This window comes from Equus caballus, chromosome 11 (assembly GCF_041296265.1).
Source record: "Equus caballus isolate H_3958 breed thoroughbred chromosome 11, TB-T2T, whole genome shotgun sequence".
Taxonomy (NCBI): domain Eukaryota; kingdom Metazoa; phylum Chordata; class Mammalia; order Perissodactyla; family Equidae; genus Equus; species Equus caballus.
Genome location: NC_091694.1, coordinates 23,157,791 through 23,184,908, shown reverse-complemented (window position 1 = coordinate 23,184,908; position 27,118 = coordinate 23,157,791). Strand labels below are relative to the sequence as shown.

At 55.1% G+C, this 27,118-nt stretch overlaps 3 protein-coding genes and 2 non-coding genes across 34 annotated transcripts in view; all 5 read right to left on the bottom strand.

The window, feature by feature from the left end:
- The window catches only part of PLXDC1 (plexin domain containing 1), a 55,434-nt gene extending 52,124 nt beyond the window's left edge, over window positions 1–3,310 (bottom strand). For 2 of the 3 annotated variants that reach the window (XR_002811477.2, XM_023652618.2), the window contains exon 1: window positions 3,047–3,254. Coding sequence is in view for 2 of the 3 variants with exons in the window: in XM_023652618.2 (XP_023508386.1) it covers window positions 3,047–3,122 (76 nt within the window). In the remaining variant the exon portion in view is untranslated. Of the gene's footprint in view, window positions 1–3,046 lie in introns of all 3 variants that reach the window. The other variant, XM_023652617.2, reaches the window with a different exon arrangement.
- A 1,950-nt stretch (window positions 3,311–5,260) lies between these two features.
- TRNAC-GCA (transfer RNA cysteine (anticodon GCA)) lies at window positions 5,261–5,332 on the bottom strand. Its single transcript has one exon. It is a non-coding gene; the product is annotated as a tRNA-Cys (tRNA).
- Window positions 5,333–6,031: 699 nt separating this feature from the next.
- Window positions 6,032–6,103, bottom strand: TRNAC-GCA (transfer RNA cysteine (anticodon GCA)). Its single transcript has one exon. It is a non-coding gene; the product is annotated as a tRNA-Cys (tRNA).
- A 635-nt stretch (window positions 6,104–6,738) lies between these two features.
- ARL5C (ADP ribosylation factor like GTPase 5C) lies at window positions 6,739–16,432 on the bottom strand. 21 transcript variants are annotated; one of them, XM_070226202.1, is made up of 8 exons: window positions 13,927–13,997; window positions 12,684–13,427; window positions 12,020–12,080; window positions 11,093–11,207; window positions 10,695–10,842; window positions 9,883–10,420; window positions 9,205–9,356; window positions 6,739–7,568 (listed from the first exon to the last, which is right to left on the bottom strand). In XM_070226202.1, the coding sequence occupies exons 6-8, from the start codon at window positions 10,144–10,146 to the stop codon at window positions 7,520–7,522; spliced, it is 465 nt and encodes a 154-aa protein (XP_070082303.1). In that variant the 5' UTR covers window positions 10,147–10,420; window positions 10,695–10,842; window positions 11,093–11,207; window positions 12,020–12,080; window positions 12,684–13,427; window positions 13,927–13,997; the 3' UTR covers window positions 6,739–7,519. The 21 variants fall into 21 exon arrangements, 9 of the variants coding, with proteins under 9 accessions (XP_070082303.1, XP_070082299.1, XP_070082300.1 ...); XM_070226198.1 differs by lacking the exons at window positions 11,093–11,207; window positions 13,927–13,997 and adding an exon at window positions 16,078–16,289 and having other exon boundaries at window positions 9,883–9,966; window positions 12,684–12,949; XM_070226199.1 differs by lacking the exon at window positions 11,093–11,207 and having other exon boundaries at window positions 9,883–9,966; window positions 12,684–12,949; window positions 13,927–14,207.
- Window positions 16,433–17,550: 1,118 nt separating this feature from the next.
- Window positions 17,551–27,118, bottom strand: part of CACNB1 (calcium voltage-gated channel auxiliary subunit beta 1) — a 29,240-nt gene continuing 19,672 nt past the window's right edge. For 4 of the 8 annotated variants that reach the window (XM_005597446.4, XM_014740802.3, XM_014740799.3 and 1 more), the window contains 8 exons: window positions 26,638–26,792; window positions 25,469–25,549; window positions 24,976–25,034; window positions 24,680–24,789; window positions 24,356–24,507; window positions 21,792–21,887; window positions 21,167–21,352; window positions 17,551–19,429 (listed from right to left, as the gene is read on the bottom strand). In XM_005597446.4, coding sequence (XP_005597503.1) covers window positions 18,965–19,429; window positions 21,167–21,352; window positions 21,792–21,887; window positions 24,356–24,507; window positions 24,680–24,789; window positions 24,976–25,034; window positions 25,469–25,549; window positions 26,638–26,792 — 1,304 coding nt within the window. In that variant the 3' untranslated portion in view covers window positions 17,551–18,964. Of the gene's footprint in view, window positions 19,430–20,957; window positions 21,353–21,791; window positions 21,888–24,355; window positions 24,508–24,679; window positions 24,790–24,975; window positions 25,035–25,468; window positions 25,550–25,816; window positions 25,837–26,637; window positions 26,793–27,118 lie in introns of those variants that run through there. The other 4 variants (XM_003362392.5, XM_070226184.1, XM_001501362.6 and 1 more) reach the window with 3 other exon arrangements.

The following is a 27,118-nucleotide window of genomic DNA, read 5'->3' as shown; positions in this document are numbered from 1 at the left end:
TCTGTGACCACCTCTGATTCACTCACTTATTCAATACACATTTAATGAGACCCTACCGTACGACCCACTGTGCTGGGTGCTGGGGCGACAACAGTGAACAAGCAGACACAACCTCTGTGCCCACGAAGTTTCTAGCTGGGAAAGACACATAGAAAATGAACAATGCAGCAAAGGAGACAACGTGAGGTAGTGATAAGCGCTAGGAAGGAATAAGACGGGAGGAGGGGTTGGGAGTTCTTGCTGCTCTGGACAGAGCCATCAGGGTGGGCCTCCCTGAGGAGGTGGCCCTTGAGCTGATTGAGGCCTGGGTGAGAAGCCAGTTCCCTGAAGATCCGAGAGGACAGCAGCCTGAGCGTGTTGAGGAATGGACGTGGGGAGAGTGAGGGCAGGGGTGGGGGTGGAGGAGAGGCTGTCTGACGGCCGCTGTAAGAAGTTTGGATTTTAGTCTCCGTTTGTCTGGAAGTCTCTGGTGGGCAAGGAGGAGGCTGGAAGCAGAGTCGTGTCTGCAAGAGACCCTAGAGACAATCTGGTCCAAATCCCACTTTACAGAAGGCGGAAACCAAGGCTCAGAGACACGGGGAAGTTGCCAGGGTCACCAGGGGCTGGTGCTGGGCCTCGTCTCCTGACTCTCAGGCCAGGACGCCACCTCCAGCTGCCTCTTCCTTCTATGTCTGTTTTAGGGGCCTCTGGTTCCACCCGGGCCAGGCCCTCTGTGCCCCCCACTCCCCCTTTGCACCCCAAGGCCATCTTCTTGTCCGTTCATCTGCCTGTCCGTCAGCCTCTCCTGGTCTCCCCTGCCCCCTGACTACATCTTTAGGTCTCTCCTCATCTTTCTCCCAGTCCCGTTCTAATGATGGATGAAGTCTCAAAGCTCCACCAAACCAGCCCATCCATCAGGAGGGAGGGGAGAGCTCAGCTTCCTCCTGAGGGCACCCCCGCCCCCCGGCCAGCCTGGAGGACTCGGAGTCTTGGGGCTGGATGGCAGTTCCTCTTCAGGTCACACGGGCACTAGTCACAAGAGCCCCACCACGGGGCTGACCCTCCTCAGAGGCCCTCACCAGTGTCTCACCCCCACATCTGTCCTCCCCAGAAGGCTGCCCCTGCCTCCACACAGTCCTTCCCTCAAATCCAGCTGGCCTTGCGGAAAAACCACTGGGCTGAGAGTCAGCAGCCGCCCCCTCCGGCTTCCTAAAGCTTCCTTAGGTGGAACCAGCCTCTCCCGCTGCAGAGAAAGTCCCTTTCTCCTGGCTGAATCTCTGTGGAAGCCGAGAAGACACAGTGTCCTCTACTTAGAGATGTGACTTGAGTCTCTGCTGCCCCCTCCTCCTGGCTTTCCCAGGTGTCTCTGAAGAGGCAGCCCTCAGCCAGGCCTGGGTCTGCCCGCCACCCCCAGAGCATCCTCCTTACTTCCCAATGCCCCTTCCCCAACCCTCTCCACGGTATGCCCCACTCAGTCGGGGGTTCAGAGCCCTCCCTCATCAACCCAGTCACATCTCGAGTTCAGAAGATCTCACCAGGTTGGGGCTGCAGAGGGCCTCAAAAACTGACCAGTCCAATCCCTTTCTTTTTATAGGGTTTGTTTTCAAAATTATCAATTACCCATTCACATCATAACAAATCTGAAATGGAAAGGCAATCATAAAAAAGAAAAAAGATCTCTCATAATCCTGCCACCAAGAGTCAAAGATTTTGCCCACAGCCGCACTTAATAAGTGAGGAAATAGGCCCAGAGAAGGGAAGTAACTTGCTCAAGGTCACACAGCAACTGAGATGCTGGGACTAGAAGCCAAGTCTCTAGCCACTCTCTAGGTGGTCTCCCTGAAAACTGGTGGGTGGGCACCAGCAGCCTCTTGTGACAATAGCTACCACTGCTCTCTGCCCACACCGCCACCATTGGCACCTTTCCCCACCCTCCTCCACAGGGACCCAGGCCTGTCCCAGCCACATACAGGGACCATTAAAGTCCAGAACGCTGTCACTGCAGCTCTGCATGATGCCAGCGCACCCCTGAGACACATCGGCTCAACCACAGTGTCACCCTCGCCAACGCCCCCACCCGCTCCATCCCTTCCGAGGGTCATCTGTGCCAGTGAGGCATGGAGCTCTGTCTTCCCAATTCTCTCCGTCAAAAGGCTTGACTGCAGATTACCCACCTCCCCAACCCCAGAGAAAGGCTGAACGCATGGGGAGAAAGGAGGAAAATGTAACATTATTATGTGTCGAAAAATGGCTCTCCTTTTATTACACAAGGGACTGAAGGTAGATCTCAGAAAGGACTTCCAGGTGGGAGAGACGATTGTGGAGAAATGATGTAGGGGAAGAGGAGTGTGCAGGACAGGAGCCCCCCATCTAGAGTCAGACCAGCAAAAGGCCAAGGGCCACCAGGGCAGGGCAGAGCAGAGCAGGAGTGACAGGAAGACCCTCGTGGGAGTTGAGGCTGGGGCGTTGGGGAGCAGCAAGTTGCTTCTTCCTGGGCCCAGGACTGCTCTCCAGGTACCAAACAGAGAGAGGAAGGTGACCCGTCACTACTGCCCTTGCCGGGGGAGAGACACAGGGTGTCCACCATCCCCCTGGCTGCTCCCATCCAGCCCCCAAATCCGACTCAGACCCGACCTGGTCAGCTCGGGCGGGGCAGGGAGGAGAAAGAGGAGGCAAAGCTGGGACAGGAGGCTCCCAGGCTCCGCATCTTACCAGAATTCAGCCTCGCCCGGCGTGACCAGGGCTTTCTCTAACTCTCCCACTGTCCCCTCTGGGGTCAGAGCCCACTGCCTTATGGAGCCCCCGCTCCTGGGGCCCCTCCAGCGTCCTTCGAGGAGGGAAGGAGAGGTTGGGGCATCAGCGTCTGACGCCTGCACCCTCACTCACACACTCTCCGTGTTTGGGACAGTGGGGTCCCGTCCACCTGCCACAGCCCTCAGGGCTCCTCCCCTCCCGCGGACAACACCCCCTCCCCAATCTCGCCAGCCTGTCGGGCCAGCCCATACCCACGCCTGCCTGCCCCCTCCCCGCCGCCTGGCCCACCCGGGCCACCTCGGGCCAGTCCTACCTGCTCCGGGCTGGGGGCTGAGCGCCCGGGCAGCCTCCCTGAGCACCAGCACCAGGAGCCAGAGCTCGCCCCGCATGGTGGTGGAGGACCCGCCCCCGGCCGGCTGCTGCCCCGGCCCTGGCGAGGGAGGCGGCCCGGGCTCGGGCGGCGCGGTCCCCGGGGCGGGCTGGCCGAGGGGTGGGCGCGCGGAGGCGGCGGAGCGCGGGGCCGGCGCGGCTGCGGGAGCGCGAGCGGGCGGAGAGAGCGGGGCGGCGGCGGCCTCCCCGAGCGCGGCCGCGGCGGGGGCGGGGCGGGGAGGGGGCGCGGCGCCCGGAGCTCCCCAGGCTCCCCCAGCCCGCCCCGCCCGCCCCGCGCTCCCGGAGGGCGCCCGCAGCCGCTCCCAAGACTGGGGGCGGGGGCGGAGCAGGGGGACAGGGCGGGGGCCCCTGGGCTGGGAGAACCCCTGTAGAGCATCACTGCTCCCTCTCACCCCCAGCACCTTAGCTCCTGCCTCGCTTCCCCTCCTCCACTCCCCCGGGCAAAACCGCGGAGAGAAGACCCGGGGGCCAGACCCCAGGAAGCGACTGGCGCCCCTTCCTCCGGCGTTGGGCTCCTGCCATACCCCCGACTCAGCTCTACCAGCCTTCCAGACTTTCTGCGCTGTTCCTTAGAGTTCTGTGGGTTTCTGAAGCCCACTCCCACCCCAGAAATCTTCCCTTGCAGCTTCTCTGCCCAGCAGAGGCCCAAATTCCGCCCCCCGCCCCACCACGACTCCTCTCCGCTTTATCCCGCCGCCCCCCCAGCACAATCTTGCCCCCCAATCCAGGGGACATGTGGTGGAGGGGGCCTGCCTCACGCCTATTTTGAAATAGCCTGGATCTCTACCCAACCCCAGAAAGTAACCGAGGTCACTCTCCTCTTTGGGGACCCCAGGCCTGCTCAGGGCCCCACCCAATCAATCTTCAAAGCAAGGAGATGTCTCACCCCACCGGCCACACCTTGTAACAGGCTCTGGGGATTGATCCTTTTTTTTTTTCAGGACAGAATAAAAATACCCGCAATTTAGGAGATTTAATAGACAGCAGGGAATCAGGTCAGGACACAGAGGTGCCTCTTCCCTCCCCTGACCTACTTCGTACGATGGCAAGGAGCTGGCGCGCTGGAGGGTGGGAGAGTGAGGGGTGAGGGGCACCCTGGCTTCTATGGGGCTGGGGACTAGGACTGGAAATCGCGGAGAGGAAGAGCGTGGACGCTGAGCGCCACTGGGGAATTCCCCAGGAAGAGGGACATGCGTCGGGACAGGAGAAGGAACCCTGCGGGCTGGAAGGGATGAGTTCCCTGACACTGAGGCCAAAGAGAGGACCTGAGAAGAAGACTCTAAGCTCTCAGAATCCCAGTTCCTCCTTCCTCAGGACCCAGGGTCCCAGGAACGACCTCCTCCAACCTTAAGCCCTCTATTCCCTTACAATGTGACAAATCAAGAACTGTCTGTAAGTTCTTCTTGTTGTCTAATTTAAATCCCGAATTCGTCGACTCTCCAGTAGGATCAAATAGGCAGCCGCTTCCAGCTGCGGCTTCTTGTTTCCCTCTAGCGGCCACGTGAGGAGCAGCAACGCGTGTGTTTTGCGGTTTCCCTCGCTTCTCCAGATCTACCCAGGTCTGGGTCTGTCCGCGACCCCCGGCTCTGACCCGGCGGGGCCACACGCCCCTGCCTTCCGGGAAGTCAAGTGAGAGGTCCCGGGACAGAATTCCAGCTCTAGCCCCGGTGTTTTTGTATATGCCTCCGTCCAGGGTGCCCACAATCTGTCTTATAAGATTTCTTATACGGGCTTAGGCTGAAACAGCAACTTGAAAATAATTAGAAGCAAATGACCTGTAAATTTTTTTTAAATGTAAGCCTCTAGAACTGGAGCGCACATCAGAATCACCTGGAGGGCTTATTAAAACGCAGCTTTCTAGGCGCCACCTCCAAGTTTCTACTTCAGTGGTTCCGGGATGGGGCCGAGAAGCTGCACTTCTAACACGTTCCCAGGTGGTGGTGCTGGTTCCAAGACCACATTTTGAGAGCCACTGCTTAACAATTCCTTTTGCTTGCACTGTCTCACCACTCCTTGTCTGCCCAAAAGAGAGGTGGCGGAGGAAATGTCAACATAATGTGGAAGAAAAAAATTAAAAGTTTTAAAATAAATCGTAGCTCGAGACAAGGATTTCGGGACCTAAAAAAGGATAATGGCGAGGGGGCACCCGGATTTGAACCGGGGACCTCTTGATCTGCAGTCAAATGCTCTACCACTGAGCTATACCCCCTCTGCCGGCGGAGTGACTGTGGGTAGTCTCTTGGCGCTGCTGCTGCTGCGCAGGCGTCCTGAGACGCTCACGAACAGAAGTGAGGTTCTACTTTAACGAGAGTTGAAAAGATTATAAATCTGAGATTGCTCTCCTGGACGCAGGGTTTCTTTCCTGAAGCTCTGAGTTAGAGATTTCTACTGATGGTGTAAGAAAACCCAATTTGGGGATATGTAAGGGGAAGTCCCTCGAGATCCTTCCCTTCGGGGGCGCTCCTATGGGCCGGCGTCCCCGTCTGCTCGGCTAGAGCTCTGTTACTGCTTCTCGCCACCCCTCTCTGTCCCACACGCTCCTGTGAGCTTCTCCGAGCCTTCCCGCCCCAGCTCAAGTCCCGCCCTTGGAAACAGCCTCGCTCACTGAGAACAGCCGTCGGGTCACCCGGCAGGCCAAGCTGAGGGTGCGCCCGCCTCCGCCCTACCATTACTGGGCTGGGCCGTCCGCACCGTCCAAGGGTCGACCCGGAGCTCCCGGCCCTCATCTGCACTGCGTTCCGAGCTTAGCGGCACACAGGCTGAGCACGTGCATTGGCAGGGCCCCAGACTCCGTCCTCACCCGCCTGCAAAACACGTCGGCAGGAGGATACGCCCCCTCTCGCTTGCAACGGAACTGTAAAAGGTGACCGCGGGACTGAGATAAAATTTGTAAAGTTCCGCAACGGAGAGGGGGCACCCGGATTTGAACCGGGGACCTCTTGATCTGCAGTCAAATGCTCTACCACTGAGCTATACCCCCAAGACAACAAGAGCTTTTCATTAGGATGAATTTCTGTGGAATAAGACAATGATAGTCCCTTTTCTCTATTGTACTTTTATCTGAGGACTGTGCCAGGGTAACCTGGTGGAAAGAACACAGAATCTGAGTGAGGGTGGCTAGAATTCTTGAGTTCTTCCTGGTCTCTCTATATCTGTGTCCAGACTCTCGCCTAGATGTCTACTGCCTGACTTGGGAAGGAGAGAGACCCACTGGCCCCAGGGCCATCCCAGGTCTTCCAGGGTAATAGCACTGCTACCTGTATACAGATGGGCAGCCTGGGTTTCCATCCTGTCTCCACCTCTACCTAGATGGGACTCCTGGGCTTTTCCAACCCGAGGACCCGTACTCCCCTCCTCCATGAGTCAGTATCAAACTACTCCCTCCACAGGCCCAGGCAGAGCCAAGAGCTCTCTGTCCTGGCAAGCCAGGTGTCAGTCACCTGGCAGTGGACCGTAGAACCCAGGGCCAAGGAGCCAGTCCGCCAGCCAGATGGAACCTTAAGGCAGCCCGCCCTCCATTGCCAAGGTGGATTTCCCCCTGCCTGAGAGCTTTGTACAAAAACCAAAAGCCAGTTTGAGGCACAGGCAGAAGAAGCAGGCAGAAATAAGAGATGATCAGTTTTCAATGGCATGTCTTCAATCATTCTAAAAATCCTAATACAATGTGAAAAAAAAGTCATTACAAAAAGACAGACAAGATAAGCAGACACTAGGAATCTGGGACATTTGGGAGTGGGATTCACATTGGAAGGACGTTGGGAGTGAAGCGCAAAGGATGGAGTGGCTTAAAGCTCAAAAGCTGTGGTCAGAGCCAGCATCTCAGAGGGAATGGGAAGGCCAGGGAGGAGCGGACGGCCCTGCAGTACGAAGGACTGTCCCTGCCTGGGACGTCCTGTCCTCCTCCCTCTCCCCTCCCAGCTTTTGGCTCTGCCCTCCTTCCCTTGAGCCCACCCCCTTCACCTCTCTGGAATCTCCTTTGCCCAAAGATGGCTGAGGGCCGGAAAGCTGGGATGGGGTTCTAGGAAATTAAAAGTAGTTCCAGCTCCCTGCCCACCCCCTGCCTCCATTTTTCCTACAGAGAGGAGGGCTGCGCGGGGCACGGGGAGACTCTACTTCCTAGTCTCCAAACACATCCAACAGCTTCCCTGGTGTCTGCAAGGACGTCTGCTCCCCTGGAGCGAGGGGCGGCTCTCTCTGCCGTCCTGCCTGCAGCAGTTCAGGGTGCACAGTCTGGCTCCTCGGTGGGGGTTGTGTAGACGGCAGCAGTCTCGCTGTCCGCAGCTGCCCCTGGTCCCACCAGAGAATCATAGAAAAGTAATAAATAGTCCCTTGGGTTTTCCACCCACGTACTTATTGCAAAACCCCCAAAGTTTCTGGTTTGCCTCAGGCTGGGACATCAGTTGGCAGTGGTCCGAGACTGCATCCACTGGAGCCCGGCGGGCAGCCTGCAGAGAGGGAGGAACAGGGCAAGGATTAGCATGTCCCGTGAGGATGATGGCCTTCAGGCTCTCAGCCCGTGCCCGGAGCCAACTGAGGGGATGACCGAAGTTACATCCGGTCATTCAGTCAACCAACAAACATAAACAGACTGAGGAACTACTATGCATCAGATACTGTGCCTGGACTTACTGGTGAAAAAACAGACACACTCTCTGGGGCTTACTGTCTGGCAGAGGAGATAGATGTAAAACAAATGATGAAACAAATAATTCTCTAACCATACTGTGATAACGGTTAGGAAGGAGTCGTGCACAGGCCTCTGGATGTCTGGGAGTCAGGGAGGGCTTCTCTGAGAAAGCGTCCTGGAGACCCACCTTTGCAAGGTCTCTGGGCAAGCTTCCACTGCCCCTTCCCATCACTGGGGGTAGTGTCAGGGTGACTTCAAAGGCCTAGGAAGAGGCTCCGGAAGCAAGTTCTCCCATTGGACTGTGAGCAACTCCAGAGCAAGGGTGGGATCTTGGTCATGTCTGTACCACCCAACACAGTGCATGACACATGGGAGGTACTTAGGAAATGCTGGTTGAATTGAGCCTACTGTGGGGGGGGGCGAGGGGAGTTCCTGACCCAGGGGGTGGCAAGGACACTGCCAGAAATGCGTAGTTCCTTGGGCTTATCTGCCTAAAGGCTCCCCGCCTCTTCAACCAGGCATCCAGCTCCTCAGCCTGCTGTGATTCCACTTGAGAAGGAAGAGAGAAGGGAATTCTCTGGGCCCGAGGCAAGGCCCTCTGCGTGGCGGTGACCCAGCTCCTTCACATCCTCCAGCTGTTTACTCAGCAGCTACCTTCTCAGTGGCCCCTCCCTGGACACCTTATGTAAAATTACAACATGCCCCCACCTCCATCCAGTCTCCCTTTCTTACTTGACTTTTCCACTTAGCACTCATCCCTTTTTAACTTACTATATATTTTCCTTATTTTTCTTGTTTATTGTCTGTTTCCCCTCACTGGAAAATAAGCTCCACGAGGGCAGGGATTTTTGTCTGTTTTGTTCAATGCTGTTTCTCCGGTGCCTAGAAGAGGGCCCGACACAAAGTAGGTGCACGTGCACGTTAATGTTGACTGAATGGGGTCATTTACTCTCTCCAGAAACTCTGGGAGGGCGCAGGTGTAATTACCCGCCTCTTTAGGGATAAGGAAACTCAAGGTCAGAAAGAGTCCGTGATCTCTGCCTGCAAGGCTTGTCCCCGAGCTCTTCCCATGCTGTCTCCTCTTGATTCAGGTCTCAGCTCAAAAGTCACCTCCTAGTAGAGGGTGTCCCTGACCACTAGAGCTAAGTCAGACCCATCCCTGCCGCTGTTACCCACTTTCACTCTCTTCATAGCATTTATCAGTACCTAAAATGTTTGTGTGTAGGTGGAGTGTCGCCTCTCTCCCCACTGGAACAAGCCCCTTGAGAGCAGGGACTCTGTCTTGCTCACCGCTTACCCACAGCCTCTTAACTGTGAGTAGGTGCTCCACTGGCTTGGCCCGGGAGCTAACTGTGAGCCAGATTCTGACAGGAGAGAGACAGCAGAAGGTTCTGATGGTTGGTCATCCATTGGTGGGGCCAGGTTCTGGAGGTGCAGGTGGGGCAGTCACTAACCCTTCCCCAGTGAGGGCACAGCAGCCCTGTATGTGCCACGGGTGGTCTTTGATGGCACTAAGGGTGAGGAATCGGGAGATCTCCACGGTACTCATGGAGTCCTTCATGTCTTGCTTGTTGGCAAAGATCAGGACGGAAGCGTCTCGCAGAGCCTGTGGACAGAGGAGCCCAGCCCCAGTCAGCCTGCCAGGGCCCAGCCTCCCTTCCCACTGCCTGGCTCCCCTGCTGTCCCCGTAAGAGAGGCCCATGCCCAGGTTGGGCGGGGATGGGGGCCCAGCTCCGACACTAGCAACCACATCAAATGCCACCAACAGCCTGTGGAATGCCTCCCAACCAGTCCATATAATCCTTACAACAATCTCATGAGGTAGGATTTTAATGATCCTCCCCAATTTATACTTGGGGAAACTGAGATTGAGAGAGGTGAAGTGACTTGTCTGGGGTCCCACAATGAGTGAGAGGTGGGGTCAGGACCAGAACCAGCAGCTCTGGCTTCTGTGATCAGTTATGCTGAGGACATCATTGCCCCTCACCTGGGATAAACTAGCCCCGCCCAAGCTCCTGGGATAGAGGTTCGCAGAGACTGGGGCATGAGGAATGAAGCTCAGAGAAGCTCAGGGGTAGGCTGAGGTCACACAGCTGGGACACTGGGCCCTCTCCCATCTGCACAGGGCTTACCTCATGGGCCAGCATCTTATACAGCTCCTCCCGAGTGGTCAGCAGGCGATCCCGGTCCGTGCTGTCAATCACAAGGATGATGAACTGGCCAGCAGAGGGGAACCATGAGTGGTGGGCTTTCTCTTTGGTGAATGTGTCTCCTGCCCACTGTGCTCCCCCACTGGCCTCTGCCTGCCCTGATGCCAACCCCACAGAAAACAAACTGTCTAGTCTCAAGATCTCAGTGTCGTAGTCCCATTTTAATTCCCTTTTCCATGCAAACATGGGGAGCACACAGCACAACCTCTGATGTGTGCCAGAGGCTACGCGAAGCACTGGGCATTCATGACTCCGTTTTGGCCTCGCCGCAACACTGTGGCACTGGAACTGTTGTGATCCCCGTTTACCAATGAGGAGACTGAGGTCCAGTGAGGTGACGTATCTTGCCCTCGGCCACACAGCTGGTGAACGGCAGTGCCAGAATTTGAACTCAGCTCCATCTCGACTCCAGAGTTAAACCACTGAATTCTCCCACTGCCGCAGTGAGAAAGTAAGGCCCCTGGAGAAAAGGGCTTACCCCATTCAGTGCATCAAACAGAAAGCTGCCAGCAAGCAGACAGAGCTGCCAGGAAGTATTAAAAAATTTTAACAGGCACTGTGCTGCATTAAGTATTTGACACATATGCATTAGCTATTGTTTCATTATTTAATTTTCACAACTCAGGGAGGTCATTATTATGATCTCCATCTCACAAGCGGGGGAACCAAAGCTCAGAGAGGTTCAGGGTCTGGCTAAAATCACACAGCCCCTCTAGTCCCAGTGCCCTCCTCACCTCAGTGTTGGAGTAGTACATGTTCCAGGTGGAGCGCAGAGCCTCCTGTCCCCCTATGTCCCACATGAGGAAGTGGGTATTTTGCAGAACAATCTCCTCCACATTGCTGCCGATGGTGGGACACGTATGGACCACCTCATTCATCAGGCTAGGGAGGTAGGAGCAGGTACCAAGAGCTCAGGCCGGTCCACTCCCAGCTCTGGCCCTCCACCCCTCTGCTCACAAGTCAGGCTGAATCTAACCCAGAACAACTCAGCCCAGGTTGACCTGACCTCTCCTGGCCCCGGGGGAATGCAGGCAGGAGTGAGACCAAGTCCTGCCTGGGCTTGGACCCCAGACAGGGGAGACTCATCACAGCCGTCTCCCCAAACTTTAATATCACCTGCACGTTCAATCACCTGAGAGTCTTGTTAAAATACGGATTCTGATTCGGCGGGTGTGGGCCGGGGCCCAGCGTTCTGCATTTCTAACAAGCTTCCAGGTGATGCCAATGCTACTGGTCTGCGGACCACACTTTGAGCAGCAAGGGAATGGAAAAAGAGACAGACAGAAGTGAGGGCCAACAGAGAGGTGCTGTGTTTAAAGTGACATAGAAAACACACGTTTTTATGTGTAAGGAATGCTTCTGGAAGGTCTGTGAAGTCAACCTGGGAGTTGGGAGCCAGAGGGAAACTTGCTGTTCACTATATGCTCTTGTACTGTTTGGATTTTGCTTTTCTTCTAATTTTTAAAAAACCATTTACATACATCACTTTTTCAGGGGAAAATTTGTCCTAAGTAAAGACTTTGGAGGCTCCAAAACGGGAGAGAGGCCATCCAGAGAGTGAATATCGGGAAACGCTCCGATGGATACTTGTCAGCACGAGCGCCAGACTCTGCTAGACCAGAAGCTCCGGAGCTCAGCCGGACCCAAGCTGACCCTCCCCTTTGGGTCCGCAGAAGGGGGAGACAGTTAAGAGGCAAAGGTGGGGTGCAGGAGTTAAAAAGGAAGAAGCTGCCGCCAGGGGGGTCGAAAAGCAAGGAGGCAGGAAGAAGAGGCAGGTTGCGACAGCGTCAAGGCCTCAACCGGGTTTGGCAGGGGGCCGGGGGTAAATGGCGGGGAGCAGTGGGGTTGCCCATACTGTGCAGGATTCGAATGCCAGGCCGAGGAGCCACTGAACTGAGGGGTTACTACACAAGGAAGATCATACCAGCCTTCCCCCCATCACTCCTCCTGGCTACAGCTGAACGCGGGTACCCAGCGAAGCGTTCAGGTGGTTGGTCCAAATGCCTATCAGTCTGGTGGGAAGGCCCAGGCCCCTCCTCTCCCCACCAGAGTCACTCACAACTGGTAGAGAATGGTGGTCTTTCCTGCGTTGTCCAGTCCCACGATGATAACCTTGTGCTCTGAAGGCATCCGAGGGAAGGGCAGGGTCAGGGCCAAACCCGATGACCAAGGGACTGTGTGCCCCACCAGGCCTCCCAGGAAGGAGACAGGTGTCCCCACCTGGGAGTCCTCTGCTCTCCTGACCACTTCTGCGCCCCCTCCCGCCTCCTCCATCTAAAACCAACAAGACAGACTTCTTTCCCATCGGGCCCCGGACATTTGCGCCACTCCCGGATAGTGGAAGTGAGAGCTGAGCCCCACTTCCCTCGCTCCACATTTCCAGAAAAGTGATAGTTCATAAGATCCGGGGCGCTCTGGGCTTGCCAAGAGAAGGGGTCTGGGGAGAGAGCCGAGCGCGAAGTCACAATCGCAGGAAACCGGCGGCAGCTTTTAGCCAGGAGGAAGGAGGCTCGCCCAGCCTTGCGCCCCGGGGAGCACCGAAGCCACGGGGCCCTCGAAGAGCGGAGGGAGCAGGGGAGGGTGCGGAGCAGGCGAGGAGCGCCCACGCAGGACCCTCCGAGTCCGAGGTCCTCCAGCGTATCCACCCCGACAACCCCAGATCGGGGAGCTCCAGGTGAGAGCTGGAGTAAAGCAGTCGCTTGAATGCCCCCTGCGCCTCTTACCCTGTTTCCCAAAGATGCCCATCAACTTGGCGATCAGTTGTCCCATGGCTCATCCCGGGCCAGGCAAAGGCAGGACTTGGCGGTCTTTTGGGGTCCGGGTCCAACCCGGGTGCTTGGAGCCCCGCCCTCCGGGGAGGGCCGGGCAATTGTCAATGAGGTCACGGAAGCCCCACGAATCACCTGCTGGGCCTGGGAATCCCCTGGGACGCTGGCCCCTCCCGGGCACTATGGATGTCACCGTGATAACCAACTACCTGTCCAGAGCCCTGGAGATCAAGGAAACTGGAGTCCAGACTCCACATCCTCCCCCTCCCCCTGAGTAAACCCCAGAATTCTCTGGTCGACTGCTTCCCTAGTGCAAATCAAAGAGACTCAGCACAGAGCCCACAACGGGATCCCAGCTCTCCCTTCTCCAAGCCCCCAGCCGTGTCTGGGGGCACTAGACTGAAGAAAAACCCTAGGCCACCCGCCTTCCGCATCTACCAGCTGTGTGGGGCAGACAGGGCTCACCGATCCTCTCTGAGCTGGGAGAATATGCCAACCCTCAAGAGATCATTAGTTATTTCACTAGTGGGTCCTGAAGGCCCACTCAAAGGGAGCTCTCTTGGGGAAGGGCAGGGTCTCCCCTCCTTGTGCGGGTCCCTTGGTGATAGGCGTCTTCTAGGAACAAATCAGGGCTGCTTCTACGATTCACTGACAAACCGACTGCTTGTGCACAGCTCCTTGACCCCGGAGGGTGGACATCTGAAGACGGGGATGGAGCAAGAGGAGAGACTCTCAGTCAGAGACCCTACAGTGGGGTCCCAGATACTAGGACCCAGCAGAGGAGAACCTGGGCCAAGAGAGAGCCAAACTGGAGGAGGGAGAGGAAGGGGGAGCCTCTTGTTGTTTGTGAATTTCCTTCTTTGCTTAAACTGGGAAAAACCAGAAAACAAAAAGAGAAGTGGGGAAGGCAAACCATCTTCAGGCTGAGGGGGTGGTTAGAAGGAGAGGCCACTTATCACATGGGAGAACCAGCTCTTTCTACCCCACTGCCACTGCCCTCCCACAGCCCATTAGTGCTCCCCTCTCCAAGGGAACAACTCTTTCACTGGTCTCCCTGCCTCTGCCTCCCCCTTACCCAGGGAATCCCCCTCACAGCCCTGTTAACCTTCCTAAAGCACAGCTCAGAGTCTGTTACTCCACAGCTCATAAACCTTCAATGGTTCCCTATTGCCCACTGGATTGAGATCAGTCTCCTTACCTTACAGTCAAGAGCCTCCAGCAGCAGCCCCACCAGCCTTTGCAGGCTCTCTTCCATGTTCCACACCCACTGGTCCTTGCCCACACATGCCCAGCTCTTTCCAACTGTACTTTTGCTTCTGCATTTCCTCTGCCTGAATACCTTTCACCTTCTCAGAAAGGAGGATTCCTGAGACCCTTTAGCCACCTACTTCCCAAGCTCTGGCCTGGTTCTCCAGCCAAATGGGTTTCTCTCAACACTGAGGTTGTAGACTGCCATGTCTGTTTCTTTCAATCAACTGTGAGTCCTAGAGGTGGGGGTTCCTGTCTTGTTCACCTGTGTACTCCCTCCACGCCCCGCCTGGTCCAGTGCCCGGCACACGGGAGGAACATGTTACTACGGGACTGAAGTACAGTGAGTTAAGCTACAGCCTGAGAAATGGTGTTTGGAGTATTAAAAAAAAAAAAAAAAAAGGAGTATGAACACCAGTTGAAGAGGATTGAGGAAGGCTGGGAAGTTTGTGGAGAGAAGAGGGAAATTCTGTGTTCACTGAATACAGAATTTCCATCCCACCTAGCTTGGTATCCAGAGTTAGGAGAATTGACTATCAGAGCCCGTCTGGGTGATTCCATTTCAGCCCTAGGGGAGAAGGAGCTGGGGCTGTGGCTGGGTGGGGTAGGGTGGGGGCGCAGAGGGTGCTGGGGGAAACGGCAATGTTTTAAGCATTTTTACCATCTGTTTCCTGGAGGCAAAGGAACCTCTTAGTGCACCCTGCCCTCCCTCCCCCAAATGCAGAATTGAAAGTGACATTCTGCCAGCTTTTGAGCACAGTCAGTAAACAGACAAGAGCCGTCTCTGCTGTGAGGCCTAGAGCTGGGATCTTAAAGGGCATTCATTCATTTATTCATTCATTTGACAAATATGAGTCAGGAGTTAGGAAACATGCCAAGGAGACGAAACAGACCCAGTCCGGGTCTTATGGAGCTTACTGTCTAGAGGAGGAGACAAATACACACCAAAAACAAAACAAACAAACAAAAAAAAACAACCCTGAGACACAGTAGGTGGGAAGGCCTGATTTAAAAGGGAGACAAGGCACACTTCCCTGAGGATGTGATTACTGGGGCTAAGACATGAATTTTCTCTAGGTACGGGACTGGAACACCCCCTTGCTCCCAGGCTATTGTGGCCCCAGCTCAGTTCACTTGATTTTCGAAAGGTGGAAAGTTTCAGCCACTCCTGGGACTGAGGCCTCTCTGACCTCCTCACTCTGGGGCAGAACCTATACAAAGACAGAAGCAGCTAGTCAGGGAATGAGAGGAGGGTACCAGGCCGGAGGGGTCCCCGGCGCCTCAGTTCTTGAGTCCCTGAGGCGGCCGTGGTAGTAGCACCAGCCTCTCTCAGCCTAGTCCCAGCCGACTTCAGGATTGTTGAAATTCTCACACGTTGACAACCACCAGTGTGCTGAGTGCGCATTGGTGGAGGGCTTGTGGTTACCAAGAAACAAAAATATCTCTCTCCTCCAAGCCACCTAGAAATGCCCCTGCCTGCAAGTTCTGGGCAAATGCAATTTCAGGCAGAAGGCACATGGAGAGGAGACAGAAAAATATTCAGACACCGGCTTCCCCCTCCCCAATGCCCCTCCCCTTGCAAAAGCTGGGGCATCCTGGGGTAGGGGAATTAGCATCTTGGGGGTCACAGACACCACAGAACTTGAAATCCAAAGATCTGAGTACAAGCCTTGCTTCACGGCTGTGTAACTATGGACATGTTGCTTAATCTCACTGAGCTTTTTCTGTAAACTGAAGTTAATAATCCCTGCCCTTGATTCAAAATATCAGGCTCCACCCTAGAGGGAGCTCTCCATGGAGTGCCAGAACAAGCACCCAGCTGTCTTCTGCTCTTCTCCTCTTGGCTGTCCCCCAAAGGCACCTTAAACCCACCTTGTCCAAAGCTAGATGTTGTTTCTATTTCTAACCTGGTTTTTTTACCTGCTTCCTCCATGTCTGAGAAGACTACCACCCACAGTCTCCCCAGACACCTCCCTCTCGCTCACTGGCCACCTCCAACCACTCTCCAAGAGCTCTCGATGCTGCTAGCTGTCACTGGCACCCATTGCCTGCTTTCTCGTTCTACTGCTGTGGCCTCACGCAAACCCTCCTCATTTCTCACCTGGGGTCCTGCAACTGTTTCCAGGCTAGGTCCTCCAGTCTATGCTCCAAAGCACAGCCAAGGCCATCTTGCCAATGCTGCTTACAATCCTTCCGTTTCTGCACACCAACTTCAGGACAAAGCCCAAGCTCCTTAATGTGACTCAGGGCCCACTGTGACGTGCTCCTGCTGACCCCTCTCTGACCACCACCTTGAGAGCACACTTTGCGAGTGAACTGCCAAGAACAGGTCATGCATGTCCCCCGCTTCCCCTGCCTTGAACACTTCCCCCACTTCTCTGGCCAGGTTAACTCCTTAACCAACCTTCTAGATTCTGCTCAAGCCTCCCCTCCCCCAGGAAGCCTCCCCTGAGCTCCCCAGGTTAGGGAGTGACTCCTCTTCCAGGTTCCCCCAGTGCCCAGTGCTCCCCACATCAGAGAGCTCATTGTGGTGTCCTGAATTGTCTGTGGTTCCCATTTAGACTTGTGCTTGGTACATAGTAGGTGCTCAATAAATGTATGTCCAATGACTAAACATGGGAATAAAGGATTGAGTCCATTGAAAGGCAGTGGCAAGAGCAGCACACTGTGGGGCAGAGACTGGGCTCCAGGCCCAGCAGAGCTAGCTTTGCCATCAACTCTCTGGGGACCTTAGGCCAGCCACTTGACCTGTGGGCCTGCCCAGTTCCTCTTTCTTTGGGTCTGCTAACCCCTCATCCAGAGAGACCCGGATGTCTGTTGCCCTCTACACAAACACACTTTAGGCAGGAGCATTCAGGTGAAGGACCCAGGAGCTCTAGTCCTCCCAGTCCACCACCCCAGAAAGAACCAGAAGTGTAGAAACCGTTTGTGGGTGCTATGTGAGGCAGGATACAGGTGATGGCAGCTAACAACCGTCAGAAGTCTACATCCTGCCAGCTGGTGATAGCAGGAACTGGCAGTCACCTGCTGACTTTCTTCCTTTCTTGATCTCTCAGGCTGGGACTGGGGGAGTCGCCAATACTCAGCTCCTCCCCCAAAGCTCGCTGACAGGGGCTGGGGGGGTGGTAATCGTGGGGTATCAGAGCAGGAGGGAGCCGGAAGCTCGGCTCCTCCCCCTCCTGAGGTGTTGGGGAGCAGCGGAAGCCACAGGAGCAGAAAAACAAGCACAAGCCTTTAGGCCATTGTGCCAGCGGGTCTGGATCTCACCCACTGAATGACACCCGCAATACCCGATGTCCCACCTCAGCTTCCCGTTTTCCCTGGCTCTACTTACGAGATGGGATAGGCATGGGTGGGGCTTGGGGCTGAGTGGGGAGCCGAGACCGGCCACCCAGCTCCTGTCAGGCTTGAACATGATGCATCAGAGAGCCGCAAAACAAAGCCCCATCTCTGCTGTTGAGTAAACAACTTGGGGCACAGCTTATTCCTGCACCCACCCCTTCACTCCCCCCGCACGTCAGGATAGGCTGGCAACCGTGTGTGGGAACAAAGAAGCAGGCTCAGGAGGCGGCCACAAAGGACAGGAGGCGGTTTTATATGTGGCAAAATACTTCTCCTAGGGTAGTACAGACAGACAGACAGATGGGGGCACAGGACACCAGACAGGGAGGGGAAAGGTTGGGCAGTAGTGTCTTCTAACCAGTAAGTGGAAGCTGCACCCCACCCCCAACGTGGGGAAGGTGGGACAACATTGGCACAGGAGGTGGCGAGACAGGCATGAGGTGCCCATCCCTGAGGTGGGCAGCTGGGCAGGGCCCAGTCCTCGTTGGCACAATCGGCTCTCTCTGGCCCAGCTGGGATGCTGGGGAGGGGCAGAGCTGCTGGGCTAGGGGATGCTAGGCAGAGGGACACTCTAGGGCAGAGGGGGTACCACGGCCTCTCCTGGGGGGAGTGGACATGGGCAAAGGACAGGATCACAAGAGGCAAATACAGAGCAGTAGCAGCAGCAGCAGCAGCCAAGCCCCCCAGGGGAGATCCAAGGCAACCTCTGGGGTGATCACCTCTTGGGCACCAACCCAGAGGGCCTCTCCCCTGGGGCCTCAGAGTGAGAGTGAAAGTGAAGGAGCAGTTTTTTGGTTTCAAGATGAGGCGGACCAGAGTGGTCTATGGGTTCCACACTGAGGTGACACAAGCATGGGGGGCTCAGACGCAGCGGGGCCCCCTCTTCTGATGGCAGCAGGCAAGGGATGTTGTAGGCAAAGCTCATTCCTAGGGTTGGCAAGGGCCAAGGATGGAAGAGGTGGGGTGGGTAGCAGTGTCACGGGTTGCAACCCACTCCTCAGGGTTCTAGGTCCTGGGCACGCAGAGGGCACTACTGCTGATGCCTGCCAGCTTCCACCCAGAGCCCCCCTCCCCCCCAAGACAAGCTCCCCATGGGGCTTCCGCTGTAGCCTTCACCTATCTATCAGACAATGCTGCCAGGAAGCTGGGTGGAGGGAGAACATGGTGAGGGATCCTGGATTTGGGGTTTGGGAAAGAGAGCCTTCATGGGAGAGAGTCTGTGCTCTCCCTCTCCAGGAGAAGCTCCCTACCCTTCCCAAATACTCCAGCTTTGGAAAAGAAAGGGCCACCCCATTTAGGACCCTCATTTAGAGGCCCAAGTACAAAGAGTTAAGGAAGTGCACCTTTTCTCTGGGAGAGTGAGGGGAGAGAGCCCCCTGAGGTGGGGAAAAAGGGGCACTGCAGAAAGGTGGGCAACCCCCCCCCCCCCCCCCACAGCAGGTAGGTAAAAACCTACAGCTGGGGCTTAAGGGACTCCCAGGAGCTGGGATGCTACCACCACAGAAATCCCAAACATCGAGCAAAGGCATCTGAAAGGAGGGAGACAGCGCCCCCTGGAGGCAAGATACGTCCCCTGTGGTGAGCCCCTCTGTCCCTCCCCTCCCCCGGGCTCAGAGCCTTTCCTCCCACTGCATGTCCTCTGCCTCTCAGCGGATGTAGACACCCCGCCCCCAGCCCTCCAGCTCATTCTTGTTGCGCCCCAGAACTGGACCCCCGCCCTCCGCGCAGTAGCGGGCCTTATTCCGGCCGCGGTTCCGGTTGTCGGTCAGCTCCTCTTCATAGTCATCATCTTCATCCTCCCAGGATCCCTGACGGGCTGGTGGGGTGCTGCCCCCTGCAGGGTCTCCAAGCCCCGGCCCCTCTGAGGGGTCAGTCTCCATGTCCACACATGAGTCTCCCAGCTCCGTGTAGGCAGAGTTTCGGTTGCCAGGAGTGTCAGCATCAAACGTGTCTTGGCGGGAAAGTGCCCGCAGGGTGCCTGCCCGGCCTGGTGGGTGGCTGCTGGGGTAAAGGCCTGGGGGGTGGCCCGGCTCCCCTGGGGACTCGTGCACGCTGGGGTGCTCCCCGGTGGCCCGTTCCAGCGACTGGTCCCCGGAAGCAAGGTAGGGTCCCTGGTTAGCAGACAGACGGCACACACCATGCAGATCAGGCAGAGGTGAGAGAAACACAATAAAGCAAGGCAGGTTAGTGACAGCACCAAGACACCCAGCCTGGCTGAAGGAGGAGGGTGCTGCTCTAGGGGATGGGCAGCCAGGCAAAGGGCTCTAGAGCCCTGCCCAGGACAGACCTCAGGGCATTTGTTCCTCTATTGGCACAGGGGGCGCTCAGCCTTCATAAGGCGCGAGGAGGCATGAACTCTCCTGGTAACCATGGTAGAGAGCCCATGAACAGTTAGTCATGGCTTCCTCAACGCAGGTCATCAATGCATCATTAACAGCTCATTAGTATGGCCACTTGTTAGTGGTTGATTGGGTTAGTCATTGCCCCGGTTTTCCAAATATATCAAGAGGGGATTTCAGCTCAAGCTCACTAACCCAGCTCCTTCAGCTCAAGGCAGACCTTAATCACAGGCTTCTAGAACCCTACACTTCTCCCCCACTTCCTAGTCAAATGACAGAATCTCCAAGGTTGATGGGCTTCCTCCCCTGCCCCAAAAAAGACTCAAAGCTGCAGGCCGGGGAAGGCTGGTGGGTCTCTATCCCCTATTGGAGATGATGTCCTCATCACCAAATGTCACATGAAGGTGACACGATGGCCACTGCTACCATAGAGGCTGCTGGGTGGGGTGCAAAGAGGCCTGGGTTCCAGTCCCATCCCCCGCCACGTCAAGCTGTGTGACCCTGAGCAGATGATGCCCTTCTCTGTGACTCAGTTTCCCTATGGTGGTGTGATGGGGATTATACTAGAACAGCAGTCTCCAAACTCCCGTGGAGATCTGGGGTGGAGTGGGGAGGGCAAAGAAGTGCTTCAGGGGTCCCCATGGAGGTGAAGCAGAGGCAAAGGGGAGGCCACGTCACTGGCTCCCTCTGAGCATAGCAAGGATGCTTATCTACATACTGAGCATCCACCTAAGATTCAGTGGACAGATGGGCTCTGTTGCTGAAAACAAATTTGAAAAGCAATGGTCTAGAATGATTTAATGGGTTTCTTCTGGCTCTAATCTAGAACCAAATACTTAATGATGTGATCTCAGAGATGGGCTGTGGCTCTTATGGGTGGCGGATGAGGCAGGGTGGGGCACCCATCAGAGGGCCTTTCCTAGAATCTGTTTAACTGGGAGAAGGATGGAAGGTGCAGCATCAACTCACAGATGCTTCCTCCAGGGTCCCTTCTGAGCGGCTGCCTGGGATTAGGGCTCTGGGGGAGGAGGCAATCTCTCTGGGTTTAATGGCTCTGCTCTGTGGGATTTCCTGGGTCTGAGAGCCCCTCCTCTGTTGGGTCTAAAGTGGGTATGGAGTCCAGCAAATGAATATATTGGGTCTTCCTCATGTTTCCTTCTTAGTCACTTGTCTTATAAGGTCTCCAATCAGGCCTCATATCCAACAGCCCTCGGGGCAGCAGATGTAGCCATATGGGACCAGGTCCAGGGAGGCACCACCAGCCAGCTCCAATCCCATAAAAACCACAGACACCAGAAGCTGCCACTCACCACATTTTTTACAAAATAAAGCTCTTCCTTCCTTCCCCAGGTTCCCTGAGCTCCAGTTCAAGCCCCGGGCAGGAGGGGAGATGGGCGGGGGCACCTACATGGTGTGCTCCTGATGCTGGGGCACTGCCCCGGGCTGCTGCGAGGCCTCCAGCCCGCCCCAGAAGCTGAGATTTCTCCTGAGTGAAGTGAGCACCTGTACCTGGAGGTTGGAGACAGGGGCGGGGCTGGCAGCCAGGGCTGCCGTAGCCATGGTGCGGTTCAGCAGCGGATTGGGCGGGGTGCTGCTGGGCGGGTGTGTGGCCTTCCAATAGGCTTCCAAGTATTCGGCCAAGTGCTCGCAGGCATCCTCCAATTGGTTCTCGTCCAGGATGATATCAAACATTTCCTGTGGAGGCGGGGTTAGGGGCGGGGCTGGGATGAGCCGGGCGTGACCAAGGGGGTGAGGGTGCGGCCTGGGTGCAGTGGGCGGAGTCACAGGGTTGAAGGACAAAATTAAAAAGAGACCTCTGGATGTCCAGAAAGAGAAGGAGGGCTCTCAGATATATACATGGGCAAAACTATAAGAGGTCTTGGCACCCAGATAGTCCAACTCCCTCACTCTAGATATAAGGTTAGGGACGGGCTGGACTCTCCACAGAGAAGTGGTGCCGCTGGGGCTTGAACCCAGTCTCTGACTGCCCAATGCAGCACTCTTTCCCCAGAGACCACTATGCGCCTGTGAACTAGGCCCAAGTGTTCCTGGTCACACCCTCTCCCACGCAGGCCAGAGGAAACCAGGAGAACCCAGATGTGCCCCTTCCCTTCCCCTGGGTCTGAGCACTCACGGGGGGACACTGCGCCAGCTTCTCCGAGGCTGCTATTTGGACATTGAGGTGTTTGGACTGAGACTTCCCTCGAGACTTGATGAGCCTCTGAAGTACCTGGTTTGGGGGGAGAAGAGGAGCTAGTGGAACCCCGTAATGCAACAAGTCAGAGAGGCAGGTCCTGGCTGGAATCAGCATGGAGAGTCCACGTCAGGGCCAGGGGATGCTCAGTGACTCGCAACCCCGGCCACCTCTTCAGAATTGACCTCACCAGCCCTTGTCCGTTCTAATCTATGATGCTCAGGCTCTCTCCTGGCTCCCATGCCGGCCTCTCCTGGGAAGCTCTGCTGGCAGCAGCTGTACGAAGGGCAGTGATTTTCCTTCTCAACTCCTCTAACGTTCTTTACAGGCCTCATTCTCCAGGCCAACTTCCCTCCACCTTAACAGCAACCATCCTTGGGACACTTGCTATGTACCAGCACTATTCTGTGCTTTTTACATGATCAATTCATTTAGTCCTGACAATAATCCCACTAGGCAGCCACTATTATAATTCTCACCTCAATCATAATAATGATAATAATAGCTAAACATAAAGCCACAACCTTAACTAAATAATCAAAGTTAACATCACCGATGATGCAACAAACCGACATCATGTGCCTCCTGATACAGGCCTTAGGACACATGGCTTTGGTGGTATCCTGCCAAAAATGCAAAACCTAAATCCAGTTGTGAGGAAACACCAGACAAACCCAAACTGAGGAACGGTCTACAGAATAAGTGATCTGTACTCTTCAAAAATGTCAGTGACATGAAAATCCCAGAAAGGCTGAGGAATGGTTGCAGTTTAAAGGATCCAAAGAAATATAACAACTAAATGCAACACATGACCCTCGATTGGTGCCTGGGTTCAGGGGAAATTGCCATAAAGGGCATCATTGGGACAACTGGTGAACACTGAAGAGGGACGGTATTTTAGATGACATTTCTTGAATTTGACAATTATACTGTGGTGATCTAAGTTAATGTCCTGGTTCTTAAGAAATACGTATTGAAGCATTTTGGGATAAAGGCATACAACATCTACAACTTACTCTCAAATGGCTCAGGAAAAAAATACAGATATATACACACATATGCATATGCACATAACACATACATACACAAAGATAGAGGATGAAGTAAATGTGGCAACATGTACAAAATTAGTGAATCCAAAAAACAATTGAATTGTATACTTTAAATGGCTGAATTGAGTGAAATGTGAGTAACTACATCTTAAGCTGTTTAAAAAATTAGTGAATTTGTTCAAAGAATGAGAGTTCTTTGTACTACTCTTGTAACTCTTCTGTAAACTTGAAATTATTTCAAAATAAAAATCTTAAAAAAACAAAAAAGAATAGATACAGTGCTTCGTAGGTACCCGGCACTTTGCATGGTTAATCCATTTATTTAATCTTCACAACCACCATTTGAGGATCCCTGTTTGCAGACAGGAATCTGAGGCCTAAAGAACTTAGGTGACTTGCCAAAGGAGCAGGGGCTGGTCAGAGGCAGCGCTGGGAGGTGAACCCAGACAGTCTGCCTCTCAAGAGTCCTCACCCCTCACCTCAGGCAGTGCTCTTCCACGGGGAAATGGAAGTATCTATTACTTTCTAGTTCACAAAATGTTTCTGCATCCATTATCTCATTTGATCCTTGCAACCACCCCAGGAAGCACTTAAATCCTATCATCCTCTTTATGCTCTTTAGAAACTTGGGACTCAGAAAGGTTAAGTAACTGGCCCAGGGTGCTCAGCTCATAGGGTGTTATCATGAGATGATAACAGTTACCTCCCCTGGTTGCCATCATGAATCAGACAGAACACCGGGCTCTTTACATCATTACCTCCAATCCTATCCTCTCAATAATAACACAAGAGAGGGATTATGACCCCCATTTTATAGGTGGATAAATTGAGGCTCAGAGGATAAATAATCCCCCCGAGGTCCCAAGTTCAACAAAAGACAACCACCAAAAAAACACCAACAACAGAATTTAATTAATTAATAAGCCACCCAGAGCTAGGATTTGAAGGCCATGCTGTCTCCTAACTTCAAATCGGTCACCTAAACTCCACCTCCATGATTCTCAAGCCCCCGCTAACGGCTAGGAGGGAAAACTAATGGACCTGCAATGTGACCAAGAAGCCAATCAGCCTTCCTACCGATTCCATCTTCATCAAGACAGTGCCGCACAAAGGGCTGAACTCAAAAAACAGGAAAGACCTCCCGACTGTCAAGCAGCTGGTGACACTGGGACAAAAAGCACAGAATTCCTTCAGTTTTTTTCGACCGAGGATGGGAAGTCAACCAGAGTGGAGACAGGGGCTTGGCCTGCATGACCCTAATAATAATATTTATAATAGCTAAAAGACGATGAGGTACATTATGCCAGACCTTAATGCTAAGTGTTAAGTATTCACATTAGGTTGAATCTTCACAATATCCCATGATGTTCATCGGGGAGATTAAGTCACACCATTAGTGAGCAGTAGCTGGGATCTGAACACAGGCGGCACTCCTGTCCCCACTGCACCCACCTTGGGAGAGGTGATCTTGATGTAAACAATGATGGGGGCCAGTGAGGTCTTGGAGAGCTGGGCTGGGTGGTTGATGGTGTCGGCGTCCAGAGCGACCAACTGAAGGGTCCGGGCCAGCTCGAAGATTCGCTCGATCTCGCTCTGAACCTCAGCTGGGGGACATGGAGTCATGGGGAAGGAGGAATGGAAGGGGCTCCCCCAGGAGGCAGTGGTGGATAGAACACTTCTAGAGATTGCCCCTCCTTTCCTTCCCCTCCCACACCTGGCCTGGGGCAGGGGTTGTGGGGCCCAGGGGCGGGGGAAGTTGTTGAAGGGGAGGCTCACCCAGGCTGGAGCGTGTGTTGGAGCGCTCAATGATAATATGTTTGCTGGGGTTGTTGAGGACTGAGCGCTTAGCCAGGGAAATGTCTGCTGTCACACGAGTGATGGAGATCCTGGGGGATGGGGTAAGGGGAGTCTGGGGTCAGGGTGGACTAGAATGCCCTGCCCACTTCCCAGACTCCAGGCCTGCCTCTTATCCCTCAGTCCAAGAGTCCCAGGATTGTCATTCAGGCCATCCCGCCCATCCCCAGCAGCAGAGGACCACTGTGGAAGTGGGGAGCCAGCTCCCAGGGTCTTACCTGCCATCAAACCGATGTTTCAAGAAGTCAAATAAAGCTTTCTGCATCATGTCTGTAACCTGAGGTTGGGGGTTGAGGGAGGAGAAGTCAGGCATTTAAAGCCACTCAGGAAGGGTGGGCTGCTGGGTATTTGTACCCTCACATTCCATTTTCCTCCTAAGTTCCTGAGATGACTGGGCCCCTATGCGGGGGAGGGAGGGTTCCTTCTGAGTCTGGGGGACTCCAATAGGGTCTCTGGTTCCAAAGGGCCGTCTAGGTGGTATCTCTGGGAGGACTTTTCTGGGGGTGGGGGGTTGGGGAAAATAGATCCTTCTGAGTGAGTCTCCCTCTGGGTTGGGCCCCTCTGCGGGGTTTCTCTGAAGGTCTGTAGCCCTCTGGGGAGGACACCCTGGGAAGGCCCTGCCGGGGGATCTCTGGGGTCTGAAGACCTTTCTATGGAGTCTCTCTGGAGGTCTGGGCCCCTCAGGGTCCACTCCCCTCTAGGGGCTCCTACCTCATAGCCCTTGAGCGACGGTCCCACCAGGATGATGGGCCTCATGGAAGGTACCACGTCATAGGGGGGCACATGCTCTGTCTGGGGGGAAGCAGGCAGGGGAAACCCCAGAGTGGAGATGGCATTAGCCCCTCTCCCCCAGCCTCCAGGATCCCTCATGCATCCTTTCCTCCCCCTGGTCCCAGAGCCCAGATATGGGGATCAGAGTGGCGGTGGGAAGGGATGGCCAGGGAGAACCAGGAAGGGTGGGGGAAATGGGGGTGGGCAGATAAGGGAATGGGTGTTAGCAGGTCCCCCTAGCTCATCCCAGGGGGTGGGGAGGGAGACACAGAAAGCTGTGATACTCACCGACTTCTGCTTCTGTTTGGCTGGGTCCAGAGATTGCCAAGTGGGGGGAGGGGGAAGAGAGAGGGGAGGGCACCCAGGCAGGGGCAGAGGGCAAGGAAGGAACCAGGACAAGAGAGGGAGGGAGAGCGGGCAGACGAGGAGAGATAACAGGGCATGCGTGTTAGTGACAGACAGAGCCAGAGAGAAGGGACGGGACCCCATGCCAAGAGGGAGCCAGAGATAGCCCTGGATCAGGGCTGGGAACAGGACTGACGGCCAGTTCAGTGGACTCGGGAATATTCAGACTACCCTGCCCCCTTTCTGGGTTTTGGAAAAGAGCTGGAAAGGGTGACAGCCCCTAATTTGGTGCCCATCTCCTAACCCCAGTGCAGGCCAACCTGCCCATTTTAAGGGTTCCCTTAACTGTCCTGCTCTGCAGCCAGTAGACTCCCATGTGCCTACCCTAGCCCCATGGAGTCCAAAAAGGACAAACAAGGGCCACCATTCCACTCTCCCCTTCACATGTGAGGGTTGGGGGCAAACATGGACTGTCCCACCGGTAGTGAGGGAAAAGGTCAGTTTCATTACCACCTGACCCTGCTTCTGGGCCGGGGGCAGCCTTCCAAGGGAAGGGGCACCTCGATTGCAAGAACCATCGCTTCCTGGGGCTGGGTGAGACTGTATGCGGAGATGGTGCATTCTACCCCCTCCCTCTTCCTTGGCAGGAAGCCCTGATCCCACAGAATCAGGCTGGTACATCTGAGTCTATTCCAGGCCCCCTCCCCCTGCCAAAGAGCTGGGCCTTGACCCCTCCCCTCTTGCAAGAACCCAGTAAGAATTACCTTCTTGAAGAAGGGGATGCGTTTGCCGTGGGGTGGCGAGGTGGTGACACTGCTAACACTAGTCTTGGCAGAGCCACTCTGCTCACCAAGCTCTGCCTCCTCATCCTCTAACTCTAGGGGGTCTAGTTCAAATGCTAAGTTAGTCATTTCATTACCTGGACCGGAGAGTCAGGAGAGAGGGAGGAGGGAGGCGAGGTGGGGAGGAGTGAGATGGACATGGAGACACAAGTACAGAACGCAGGGATGGGATGGGGAAAAAAGAAAGAAGAAGAGGTGAATGGAACAGGGCTGGGAGAAATGAATGGGGGCGGGGGGTAGGGGAGTCAGGCAGAGAGATGGAGCTACCAAAGAAATGGGAGAGGAGAGACATGAGAGGATGGGCGCTGACAGGCCCAGCTTGTGGGGCGCCCTACTCTTCATGGAGGGGGGACCACTGCATGTGTTTGGAGGACTCACGATAGGGATGGCCTCTACTGCAGGG